Source organism: Aulonocara stuartgranti (genome assembly GCF_965226115.1).
Source record: "Aulonocara stuartgranti genome assembly, chromosome: 3".
Taxonomy (NCBI): Eukaryota; Metazoa; Chordata; class Actinopteri; order Cichliformes; family Cichlidae; genus Aulonocara; species Aulonocara stuartgranti.
Genome location: NC_138941.1, coordinates 35,469,846 through 35,484,050, shown reverse-complemented (window position 1 = coordinate 35,484,050; position 14,205 = coordinate 35,469,846). Strand labels below are relative to the sequence as shown.

Genomic DNA, 14,205 nt, shown 5'->3' with positions numbered 1-14,205 from the left:
AATAGTATTAGCTCAATATTGTATATTAATATGCAAGTTTTGGGAGTTTTCTTCTTACCAAGGTCAAAGTGGGTAGTGTTGTACTGCACTGTGATACATTCAAAGCTGCTGCTAATGTTTTGTCCACTGCATTTACATAAATGGGCACGTGTGATAAATTGGACAAAATTAAAGACACTGCTGTGGAAAATAATGGCTGCGAACAATGTCAACAGAGCTTTTTTAACCATATGGGACCTGACAGTCACTGCCACTTACACACCAGCTTTCTTTAACTGCTATCAAAACGGCTCAAGATGCTCCTCGCCACACACGGCTTAATGATTAATAACTGCAAGAGCCAGCCAACTCCTCTTTGAAAAAGGACCAACTTACATTTCAAGCAGCGCGCTGTATTAGAATTTAACAGTCAAATCAGACACTTGGCATGTAATAGCAGGAAAACCATTAGAAAGGAGAGGCACGTGACATTAAAGACATCCATATTCTGCAGAGATGGCCCGTTCCAGCTATTATCCATTATCTTACTCACCTTCAAGTTTTACATAAGCGCTTCTCAAACTGTGTGACTGAGCCCATAAACTCTGCAGGAAAGAGTTCACAGAGGTCAAGACGGAAAGCTGTTTTTCTCATATACTTCTATAGGACAGGAAGTCTTTCTGTAGCCACAACTATCGTGGTGGTGTTTAGATTTAAGCCATTTTGCACTGGCTTCATTGTTTTGTACCATCTTTGATACTTTTTGATGATTTGGCTACACAATGGGATGTGTCATTGAGGCTACATCCATCATTCATAAAATTAAAAAATAAAAAGTATGTGGTATGAACAAATAAACATCTTATATACATATCTATATATAAAAACAAGGAAGTTCGGGAAATCTCTCAAAAAAGTTGCTTAAAACTAGTTCAACGTTCAAGTTTAACCACTAAAGCTGATTCTTCTACTCAGGAATGCAAGAAAATAACTGATTTGGTATCTTGATTAAAAAAGCAACAATGTGCTTTACTCATTTTTTCTTTTTTGGTAAAACTGTACATTTGGAAATAAATGGTGTTAACATAAAAAAGGATTTTGGTAATTACCAGCTTATTTTTGTGTGTTGCATTATTGTCCCAATACTAGTACTTAAAATTATTTAAATTGTTCATTTATTTATTTATTGCTATATTTGTTTTAATTAAGTAATTTCTTTACTTTTAATTAATTAATTAATTTTTCTCTCTGATTGTCCGGACTGTAAATATGTTCAATGCATCTTAGTTTGTGTTTTGCTATAGAAATAGAAAAATATTTTCAAAAAATTGATTCTCAAAAGAAATTTGTTCCACCTTAACTACCTTTCCACGTGTTCAGGATTTCACGTTTAATTTTCATTATTAATAGCACAACGTCTGGGTAACCGTAGCTGTTAATTAATGCTAGAATGAACAAAATAGGGATCGTTAATAACGAATTTGTTTCACTTGAGATTTTCCTGCAGTAAGAAGCTAAATTTAAACTTTTCAGCTTTAAAAGTTGTCTGGCCATCTGTGTGATTGAACTTTCTGAAAAGCAGCACATCATTGGTGGGATCTTTTGCTTCACCTGCGCGCTTTACAAAAGTCACGCCAATAAAAGTCACACTGATTTTTCAACTATCTAGCTGTACAGCTAGTCCTACCTCTCTCCACAGGTAACAGCCCAGTGGTTTGCACTTAAATTGATTCTTTGCCATCCCGTTTCAACAGAAGCTACATCAATTTTAAAAAAAATGAAATACCAAATACTGTATGAAATGAAGCATGATCCCGCAACTTCACCTCACATTTACTCGGGGGCTGATTTTGGGCTGTATATAATTCAGTAGAAATTGGACAAGGTTATGCCTAGCTGCACCACAATGAGCAGACTGAAGTGTGAGGGCAGCTTTGTAGAGATGTGTATGAACAGATTGGCCCTGAGGGATGTGTTGAAAGAGTCCATAGTGCTCAAATGGATGGAGTGAATTACAGAGGCAGAGAAAAGCAGGGAGAGCGCCATCATGCATGAGAGCAAAGAGCAGGGACAGACAGGAGAACAAAGTCAGGGGAGTTTCGGAGGTGTGTGCGGCAGTGTGGAGGTCAGACTGTGAAGTTGCTGCTGTGCTGGAAGGAGGCGGCATAGTGGGTGTGAAGAATTCAGCACACGCTGCAGTCACTTAAATAAGTAGATGGGAGGTAGGAGAAAAAGGAGGGTGTCACAAACAGCCCCAGTTCGATAATGTTCAAAGGCTAAAGGAGACCGTCAGCATCAGTGAAACAAAGGGTGATGTTCCAGAGGAGGAACTCCTGCCACAGTTAAAAGAGAAACTGTAGAGCCAAAAACAACCTGAGCTTTACCCCCTCTGCCCTCGACAGACGGGCAGAAGTTTTGGAGTTGTTTCTTTAATGCTACATATCTGCTTTATCATCCTATTTGATCCAGTCAGAGGATCCAAGATAGCACATGCACATTTCACCCAGAAAAAAATTAATAAATAAATAAAAAGGGAAAACAGCCCACATGGTTTTCAGACCAGTGACTTCAAAAAGGATTGACTCACATAATCCATTTTCCCATATTTAGAGGGGAAAAAAGCATTTTCAGAGAAACTTTATTTTTAACAATCAATGCTTTTGAGTAGTGTGCATCATCAGGCTGCCCGTGTGATGTAACCGCAGAGATATTCACACACTCAGCTTGCTGGAAACATTCAGGTTGTGACTTCTGATTTACCGGGCAGCTTTGTGGTGAGTGTTTATCCCGTCCCACTGGATTATTAATCCTAAGATTAATAGTTGACTCAAAGTCTTACGAGCTTGATTGCTAGAACTGCAATGAATCCCTGTTGGCCTTACATCATAGTGCTTAACATCATTGTTTGAACTGAGCTAATAATGTTCATCCTGGAGATTATAAATACTGAACAACTACTTTTACTGAAATTCAGAATAGAGAGTCAAATTCAGAAGCAACTGAATGTGTGATTAGGTTGTCAGAGTTATGATAGAAGCACCGTGGTGTATCTCTAGCCAAACAGAATACCTGCTAATACATTAACATAGTGAACACGCAAGACAGTCTATTACTTTTCTAATGATGGAATTATCATTGAGCAATTACTTATACTGTATTTACACAACATATTACATGTCAAACCATGTTACCACAATAAAACAAACAAACTGTACTACCACGATACTGTATCAATACAAGGATACCAAATATCGATATTTCATCAAACAATTAAATGAAAACTCTCTGGAAATACTACAAATATGAGTGATCATCTGATGCACGACCATCCAGAGATAATGTTAGCCAAAAAAACTTACATTAAATTATCTTAACTGAATTACCATCCAGCAATAGACACACTTAGCTTGACAAAGCTAATTCAGCCAAACCTAATGGCTCAGTCACATGAGTAGAAATAGGAGAGCAACATCTCCAAAAAAAAGAAAAAGAAAAAAAAGAATCAGGTGCTGTCTGATGACTGTTTTGAATTTTTTCATATTGTGTGGCAGACTAAGTGGTTACCCAGAACATGAGGGTGTTGCACACTCAAGATCACTTTTGAGGACAGGGCGATTGCACAGGTCACCTGATAGGAGGCAACCTTTCTGCAAACAGCTGCAGTCTGACTTGGACTGACTGCAATCGCTCTGAGAGAGATTGTTGAAGGTTTGCTGTCTCATTTATAGACAGATTACCAACATGTTGCCGTCAGTCTAAATGAGTCTTTGTCAGTGAGCACAACTCCAGGGGACTCGACCCAACTGACTGCCAGCTGGTTATAGTCTGGTTATATTTCTGTGGATTTCTGTCTACGTAGACAACAACAGATATGAGATTTTTCATGATTTATTACAGTTATATTACCAATTTGACTCCATTTAATCACTCACTGATAGCAGACTGACTCTTTCTGGCAACATTTATAGCAGGTTTTAATGAAATTTGTTGTTGTGCTTGACAATCTCATTTTGCCGCAACAAAATGCAGTAATGCAGTTTTTATGTACTGGAGAAAATGAAACTTAATGTTGAGGATTTTTTCCCTTGATAGGATTGTCAATATGGCTGCTGAGTGGAAAATCTTGCTTTATTTTAAATCAAGCATTGTTGCGTGCACCAAGTGTTCAAAGTGACTTATTTTTTTAATGCAAGTTCTCCAATACCGTCTCATTTTAATAAATGATAATCAGTGGCAACTTTAAAATGTAACAGCAATGCCCTCGTGGTGCGGTTCTTAGAAGCTACTGTTATGCTTTTTTTTTTTTTAATGAAACTTGCTGAGTCCTGAGAGATCTGGAGCAGCGAAGTGCATTTTCTGAAGCAACACCAACACCACTGATAAGGTCTTTCACTCATGACATAGATTGATGACAGAAGAAGGAGCAGAGGAGTGATTGTAATAGTCGAGGGGGTTTGGGGGGTTGGGAGGGGTGCTGCCATTGGGAATTTGTTGACAAAATGGTAAATTGTGTGCATTGTCCCTGAAAATGTCACGGGAGGAGCTCGCAGCTTCTGCCTGTTTGGATTTTGCTTGAGATTAACACGTTCTGCTGCCAAGGCTTTTCCTAATACTACAGAATCCAGACGAATCCAGTACACAGCACGAGATGCCCGTTATATATTTGATCCCCTATATTTGTAACCCTGCTGTCAATACTTGTTTAGTTTAGACACTAAAGCAGTCTCAATCAAATCTAACTGCTATACACTGGCTGATTTGTCTGATTTATATAATTATGTTATTACTATAAATGCTTTTCATAGGAGAGGGTTGGAACACAGCACAGACTGGAGTGTATCAGAGAGGGTAAAGACGGTAAAGCGAAGACAGTGCTGCCAACAACTTGTTAGCCTGCTCTAAGTGCAATAAAAGCTTCCAACGACTGTTAATGTGTCTGAGAGAACAAGACGCACACCACAAATGCTGTTCTGGATACAGCATTATGGTTCTCCTACTGAGTTAGCGGTCGACACCTCTGATAGGCACAGGAGGACGGGCTAAGACCAACACTTCATTTCAGTGATGCTGGATTTAATAAGAGTACAAGCCTTCCTTGCAACAATGAGCTTAATTGTGCACATCTGACAGCTCTGAAGGAGAGCCGGACAGCTTTAAGGAGAAATTCTGGACCAGTTTTCTTTACATGTTTGAGGACAGCACTAGAGATCCTATGAATATATGTATAAATATATGATCTCTAGTGCTGGTCTCAAATATCTACCTGCACATACAGAAATAAGATTTCCTCTCAGGCCACCCCAAACACAATACTGTTTTGTTTTTTTTTGTCTGATGAAATTCAGTCGGAGATTTATTTTTCCTGCAAACTTTACTCAGTCACCGTGACATTATTCTGCAAGATAATGTGGGAATTCATTTTCCCCTCAATAATGGGCACCTGTTAGGAATCAGAAGGCAGCAAAGCAGCCAAAATCATGACCCCTCCCTCTATCTACGGGAGTCCACAAATCACAGACAAGCCCTGGCTTATTCAAATACTCCTCTTCATACTTCAGATTAGAGCGGGACTGATATAGCAGCAGGCGGATATTATTGCCCAATATTATCCATTTGCTGATATATATCTACTGGGATTTTTATCAGCTGGCAAATAAACATTTAAAAATTACACAAGCAAGGTGAGAAACACTATTCCACCAATATTATGAGTCCTGGCATTGCATAGTCTGTCCACCAGAGGGCACTAACCAACTTCCTTGTAGGCATTATGTTTTTGGAAAGCCACAAACAAAAGTAGTCCACTTTGGTGACTCTGCAGCGGTCTACATAGGCCGGGTCCTTCAAAGAAAAAGCCGGAAGTGCAAGACTGAAATAGGACGGTCTAGCCTTCAGATTTGCGTCACCGCTGTCTCGGTGGAGTTTAATAAACTCAGCTGTCTGCTCCTTGCTGTCTAAAATATAACAGGACACTGCCGAAATTCTTGACCACCTCATACTTCTTTTTAATCAGTTTTCTGTTTGATGTTTATCCAGCTGTGTGAAAATACCAGAGGAACTCACCCGAGGGATTAATCAAGTTTTATTTAATCAAATCTAATCTAATAACTTTGATCTCAACCAAACCGATTTACTCAGGAACAAATAAAACACTGAAAAAAGCCAAACAATAACATTTTTAAGTTATCTGAGTGACTTACATATCATGTTTAACCTGAGTAGCAAAAGACATTGGGGGTCTGAAAACGATGAAGACGGGAGTCCGCTGTTCTAGTGACCCTTGAACCCCCAACTCGCTATCGATCTGGTGGGTAACAGACGTCTCCGAAAACATCGGAGCACTTTTGCAAATATGTGATGTCTTGATAAACCGAGCAGATATTTGAAGTTTACGCAGCTACATTCTCGCCTGAAACTATCTTAAAAGTTTATTTTGTGACCCACAAAGAATAAAAGAGTAATATTAAAACTTAGTAGCAGCTGCCATTGTTGGAAACTGGAATTGGCTGGGCCATGAAGGATACACCCGACCCACCCTTCAAATCTGGGGAAAAGGAGGAAGCATTTGTGGGCCGCATTCGTAGGAGTCTACGAATTGAGACAGCCTTTGTCGCGTCACTGTGACATAATCGGTCTACAAATGCGGCCTCAGGAGGATGCGGCCTACGTTTCGGGACACAGCTACTGTCTTCCTTAGCCTCTCTGTCATGTGGAATTCTTTTTTCCTCTTTACCGTCTCCTGCTGGGACTGATTTTTTTTTTTTTAACCATGGCGTTGTAAATTTGGGTGTTATCTGCATAGAAATGGTAAACATGTCCATAAAAATAATGATGTCAGCTTCCCTAAACCACTGCTGTAGTGCGCTGCTCCTCTCTTGATCCTGGGCCTTCTGCAGCCATATATTAAAACCACAGTGGCTAATATTGGTCTCAAACTGGCCTTTCATTTTATGCAAGACAAGCAGATAAATTCTGTAAATTCTCTAATACAACCTATAGCTACAGAAAAGGCTAACATTGTTATCTTTTTACAAAAAAACAGCTAAACATGAGAGGTTTTTGGACAAAGTTTGTGTTCTCCATTCTTTAAGCACCGTTTAAGCACCGGCATCGTTTCAAAAGTACCGGTTTGGCACTGGTATCAGATAAAATCTAAACGATACCCATCCCTAAGTGGCACAAATAATTTGTGTGGCATCTTATTGAATGCAGAACAGCTGATTGTTCTGTAAATAGTTTGAAATGGTTATTTAAAAAAAATCAAGGTAAAAGGTAAATGGATGCAAATAATAAATAACTGCAAACTTTGTTTGCAAAACTTGTGCATAGGATTTTAGATTTGACTATTTATATTTGCATTTAAAGTTATGAAATATGATTCATTAAACATGTTTTTGGTTGTTACAGTAAAAAATATAACATTTTCTACTCTGATTTTGTTTTTTTGTCTAATTTTAGATCAATTGTGTTAATACAGTATGTCAAAATGAAAACACAACTGAGGTTGTGCTGAAAAGGATGATACCAAACAAGGCACAGGGTCACCTGCTCACTCACTGAGCTAAACTGGCTCCCTTTAAAACACATCTCTATAAATAAACTGGATTGGAAAGATTGGAAAGAACCAGCTGATCTGGGCACAGTAATCCACGAGTTGTTGTGACAATAAAACAAGATCATTTTTAAACAGCAGTCATGTTATCTTAGTAAGAATTCACAAATAAATACATGTAACAAATGTTATTAAAAAAATCTGTTTATGTTTTTTGTGCCTGCAAGAAAAATAATTACTGGCCCAAATCAACTTTTTAAATCACCAAATATTAACATCAGTCAGAATCTATTCATATGTCGACTTTAATGATGAGATCATAGGCTTCCTTCTGATAACTCAAAGTGTGTGTTTGCCGTGCTGTACTCACCACTGAGAAGTTCATAACCTTTATGATCCAGACGGTGAGGGCCAGGTTAACTATCATGGTGACCAGGAGCAGTAGCAGGAAGAAATAAAGGCATCTTTTTCTCCACCCGTATAAACCTACCGGGTACACGGCATCGCAGCCTGGTCGTTGGAGGTGCAGGGACTGGGATGCAAGAATAAACTGCTCCTGGGTAATCTGGAAAACAAACCAAAAAAAAAAAACTGTGTGTTAGTCGGCTGTCAAGGATATATTCACTCCGCACAGAAGCAATCCCATATTCTAAGTGGTTATTACCTTGCAAGTGCCGCTAAAATGACTCTATGCTGAGGCACGGCTGTGTTATTTTACAATTTTTTTTAAAGTAGTGCCACTACGCAAAAAAACAAAAGATGAAAGCATGGCATGAATATCAGCTAGGGTATTACCTGGCATCTTAGACCACAGTTACAGATTTCTACTGAGAAAATTGCAAATAGCCAATTTATTTATTGGTTGTTTGCAATGTGCATAAACCTGGAAACACAAGCACAGTAGCCCAGTGATTAATCAAGCTGTGTCCAAAAGACAAAGTCATTTTCTGACTTAATTTTATTAAAAAACAACAACATAAGAAACCAAATCAAAGCCTTAAAAGGTTGTGCATTTCATCCCACTGAAGGAAAGAGGGATCGTCTGTCAACATTCATTGATCAGAAGAAAAGCCATCAGTTGTCGGAGTAACTGGCCCCGAAGTGGAAAAGCTCTTAAACAGCATACACTGCAAGTCAATGAGCATAAATCTACAGCCAAAACTAGATACTAACGAGCTAATCATAGTGATTAATGTAAGCTACACTCTGGAAAACAAGGTCCTTGACCTTTCTCTTCTTCTTGTATTTACGTTCTTTAAAAATCAAACTTCATTTGTACCGGCTTAATAACGTGTCACAGCTTTGTTTTCACTGCTAATTACTTGTTGACATTTTGTCATTCCAGTACTTGGAAAAGAAAGTCACTGAGAGCAACGGCTTCCTGCAGATGACCTGTGCAGCATTCGCCTCGGGCTGAGAACTTCACAATGTTACTACCCATCAACCTTTCAGTGGAAAATATTTCACATAGCTGGCTTTATGGAGCTACATCCAGCACAAGATGTGAAACACACTGCGACGGTTGCCACAGGCAGTCAGCACACGACTTAAGTATAGGAGTTCTGCCCAGACTATTTTATTTTCAATTATTTTTTTTTTCAATTAATTTGACTTCCAATGATTATGAGAACGAGATAATCGAGAGGAAAATGGTCATTGTGCCATTTTCAGCTTCTCGGCGATGTTCTCGTTTTGCATCGTTGTAAATCCAGCCCACCTAAATTAACGTTTGAGAAAACACACTGTTAACAACCAAGTAAAATACTTGTGACATCGGCACAGACCAACATAATGCACGAAGCCCTGCTGTTCAGTATGCAACTTAGAAACTCCCTCTGATTTTTACAACCAATTACTGTGATGAATGATTCATCTATTAAGTGTGTTTTGACAGTGACCATGGGTCAACTCCAGCCTCAAGTCAACACAAGATAAGAATTTATACCTTCAAATCAATATTACAGATTATCTTTTTTTAAAAGCTAAATCATCTGGATTTTGTTGGTCATGGGTAGCTGTGCCCAGCAGCTATCTGCAAACACTCACCTATGGTTACAAAAACAAAAATGTGCCAGCCAGTGCACCAACTCTGAGGCTTCAAATCGTGTGGCCAGAAAGTCAAAAGGTGATAGCCATCTTTTATGTACAGTCTAAGGTAAATTAGCATAAGTAATAGGGCTGTGCCGACTCGATATTTGGACTGGATATCGGCCTGATATAGACCCAAAAAGATGGAGCCCATATCAATTCAATTCAGTCTTATTTATACAGCACCAAATCACAACAACAGTCGCCTCAAGGCGCTTTATATTGTAAGGTAATCTCTCTGACAATCATCCGGTGTCAGTCCCCTCAGTTCACTTCTCTGTTGGAGTTGGAGGTGTTTCACTGTAGCTACACCAACAGCTTCTGTCTGTATGTTTGCAAAACTGTTTCACGTAAGAACAAACTGTGGTTAAAGTGAGCCATCATGGGTGAAAAGATCAGATGTGGCTTTCTCTCTTTCTCTCACTCACTCTCACTTTGTTCAGAGAGTTTGTCCAAGACGTTAGAAGGACGCTGCTTTAAGCTCTCATTATACTTGTGATAAAGTAACGTGTTGTCAATGCCATTAAATAATATTTCACTTCAGCTGTCTCCTGTCAGCTCCGTAGCTGTTTGACAATGAAGCAGTAGCATTCACTTTGTGATTTTTAAAGTCAGTCCAATGCAAATAAATCAGATGCATAACACAAGTACATTGCTGTTCCATTGTATTTATCTTGTTGATATCAACCAAAAATTCTGGAAATTTCTTGGATGTATTTTTTTCTTAAACTTTATGTTACAAAGTTTGAAAGGATCTTTAAAGTTGAGTCTGATGTTTCTTTACACATATAACAATGATTCTCGGTCTCTGTTGTTCAGTTATGGTCACCCATTATTAATTTAACACTGGTATCGGCTCAGTTCCTGTTATCAGCAGATACACACAGTCGAGGTATCACTATGGAACTAGAAGAAAGCCGGATCAGGCCATCTTTAATAAGTAAAAGGCTAAAAAGGCGAGCTCTTCTCTCTACATCATTAAAGCTGCCTCCTTTTGGAGATTCAAACCACGCCAAAGCGATAACTTAAGCTACAGGCATGTTTAGCACTGCGGAGACACTGAAGTGTCCTGAGCCACTGCTCATCACTTTGTATTTGGTGGGAAAATAGTAAATAGCCTTCAGACATTTATTGAAATATTTGCAAACATACATGGAAATACAGTAAAAACAATTTCTAAAGTCAATAACGTGTAAGGTCACCTTTATTCTTCAACACAGCCTGAACTGTCTTCGGCAAGAAACTTTTACACAATGGAGCAAAAATCTCACTGCGCTTGTTTCCAACACCACTGAGCCTCCACCGTTTTCTGCAGACGTGGAAATGTCCAAATGTCCACAGAAAAACTTTGAAAGACCATTGGAAAGCCTGTAGGACTATTGCTCAAGACCAATTTTAAAAGGGAAGCAAATTATAAAGAAATCAAGGGCGTCTAAAGAATTTTGAACAATGCCGTATGTCTACACTCAGTCATCACAGATCGTTATCTTAAAAGATCTGAACATGTGCTCAGGGGGGTTAAAGCCCTGCTAGAGTCCCCTTCAGATCTTCATTTTTCTCTGTTCTGTCTGTCCTGTACAAATAGGCACCAGCAGATCTTAAAATCACTTCAATAAGCTTTTGGCTTCGTGGACAGTGATGGCCCTCTACACACTATGACTTCAAAGCTTTACGCTGATTTCTTACTAACATTTGTTTTTCTTTTTTCTACAATATGCCAGCATTTAGGGGTCTTAACTGTGAGATGGAACAATGTCCAATGAGGCACTGTTAGTGTGTAACGTTAAAAACAACTAAAAATAAATAAAAATGCACTTTTCTTTCATTTTTTTTTTATGCAGTCTGCTGAACCCAAAATAACAAAACATGACAGAGAATTTAGTGCTCCACTTCATCCCATCCACATAACACAGCTTAAATTCCGATGCTCATTTCTGTGTTTTTCCATCCACTCCACATCAATCAAAACAGGATAAACTGGAATTTGATTGAAGGGTCGATTTTGCGCCATCAAAGTGCCTCACCACTCTGCCTGAATAACTAGGTGCCTGCCAGCCACGAAGAAGCTGCGACATGGGAGCTCTGATCTGAGATCAGAGAAGATGATGTCTGTCAAGTGCGGCTGTCCGAATGAGGGCGAGCAGTCGCTGTTCTTCAGCAGATCGTGACCGCTGGCTGACAGCGTGAAACTCTCGATCACAGGGTGCAAGGTTGGCTGAGCTCTCAGCTGCTCTGCTCAGCTGTAGCTGGCCTGAATTTATACTAAGTTTGCCATGCCACTCACTCACATAGATATACATGAAGAAAAGATACCAGCCCATACAATCCAAGATAAAACGTCCGTTTTATTATGTCAATTTTGTTCTTTTCTACTTTTTTTTTTTAGACCAACAAAGCAGAAACTATAAATTTATCAAAGCAGTATGAAATGCTTTAATTCCATTACACACACATCCATAACTGACACACCTGTGCACAGTTCCCCTCTGAGAGACCCCCAGATGTGTAATGCATGCACAAGTAAAGCCATGCCCCACATGCTTTATTCACACTCAGCATGCCATTAGCATAATGTAACAAAAAATAATTTCCCCCAGGGATCAATAAAGTATTCTGATTCTGATTCTGATAAGACACTTATGGCAGGCATCATTAGCTTGTATGTGTTTTTCCCCCCCTGACAGGCTTTCATTAGCTGTGGCAGAACGGGCAAAGACTCTCAGCAGGGTAAAGACTTTTTCCAAGAAGAACTCAACTACTTTGCCAAGGTTTGAGCACGGTAAAGCAGAATATATATATATATATATGGTTGCAGACGTCTTACTTATAGAGGGAGTCTTATAGAGGGAGGGAACAATATCTGTTTTAACAGTCAGGCCAGAGTCGCAGTCTGTGAAGGTATTGTGTTGTTGCAACAAATCAATATCTCTTACAAGGGTGAGCGGTTGATGAATTTTAGTCATTATAAAAGCAGAGACACTGAAGGTGTTTTTGTACAACTGTGCAGCATTGCATCATCAGGCAGTGTGTGGAGTGGTGGTAAAAGGTTGGTGCTAGAAATAGACACAACCTTCGGGCTGCGGATGAGTTCATGGAAACGCCTGCATTTTTCTTTCTTTTTTCAGATTCTTTACTCCACAACTCCAACTCGTGACTTCATTGAAGAATGTGATATTCAAAAGACCAAGGGGACAAAACATGAATTAATCTTATAGCTTTCCTGCACTGAGGGGCAACCTATCACATCATGTATACACTATAACTATTCTGTAATATTTTATATATACACACACACACGTAAATGGGACCTCTACTGCTCATTCCTTGCTCCATATTTTTATTCTTGAACTCTGCTAGAGAGTTTTCATGACTCACACTTATCCTTCTTTATCTTATACCAGGCCTTCGTGCAGCTCCCCAGTTTATCCTCTGTGTGTAAAAAGTGTTTTTTTTCCCTTCCCTTCTCCCCTCCCCTTCATGCCAACTTTCTTCCCACTGGATGCCCCTTTTAAAGAGAAGGTTTCATCAGCAGCAGGTGGGTGGGGCTTTTGTGCTCACAGCCAGAGCTGTGAGCATGACCGTATTCGGAATATCTTTTATCACTGACATCATGCAGAGCCAAGAATAGGAAAAAATGGTCAGTGTGAGCATTTAAGAGAGGACTGTGAACATAGGTTTTATACTACATGGCAAATATGGCCATTTATTTCAGTGGATTGAGGTATTTGATGTTATGGGAATGAAGGAGGTGCTTGGTGGCATATCAAATGACATTACCAGAATACATGTTTCTAATGCTAGCAAAATATTCCTGCCTAAACCACAACAAATACTCAGTCAGCACAAACTGCAGGCCCACCTGTAAGCCAAGGGACGGGGCACAGCGGGGCATTTAAACAGCGTGCAGAGAGAGAAAGAACAGATAATAAACTGGTAGTTAAATCCAAAATTAAGTCCACAACAGTTCGCCTGTCTCAACTGCTTCACTCAACACTTAATAGCCTAACTGCACTTGTGTGAGTGACTCAGTCTGACTCTCAATGTTTGCTGTGGGAGGCAAGTCTCTTCCTAGTGAGTACGAGAAGTTTCAGTGAGAGGAGGGAGTGAATGCTGTTAGGAGCAGTCACCTTCTTCTACTGGAGTGTGTCAATAAGCTGAGGATGCACTGGTTACTGAAAGATGCAATAAACTGGTGAGTAACCATCGCCTGTTTACAATATTAATCAGTTTTTGTTTACAACACTTAACAACACTATTTTTAACTATGATAGTTGACACTGGTAAGTCACAAACCCACAGACAGTCCCAAACCTAGGTCACCAATGCAATTCAGCCACGTGATGCTAATCAGCCAGTCATGTCACTTCATTGAAAATGTCTGTGTGCGCAGGTGCGTAAACAGAAAAGTCTGTGACGAGATGAGATGCAGACGTGCCAAGAAGTAAGTGAGGGAAACAGAAAGAGAGAAAAGAGCTGCTGTCAGTGTTTCCTGAGCTTGGTTACATGTGAAATGTTGTTAATGAAAAAGAATGAAAGGGGAAACTCAAACTACTTTCTTTTGTTAATTTAAGGACTTGAGAAAACTT

At 39.3% G+C, this 14,205-nt stretch overlaps 1 protein-coding gene across 1 annotated transcript in view; it reads right to left on the bottom strand.

The window, feature by feature from the left end:
• LOC309703381 (zeta-sarcoglycan-like) overlaps nucleotides 1–14,205 on the bottom strand; it is a 58,170-nt gene that overhangs the window by 33,706 nt on the left and 10,259 nt on the right. Inside the window, exon 2 of the mRNA XM_082528166.1 lies at nucleotides 7,902–8,096. Coding sequence (XP_082384292.1) covers nucleotides 7,902–8,096 — 195 coding nt within the window. The remainder of the gene's footprint in view (nucleotides 1–7,901; nucleotides 8,097–14,205) is intronic.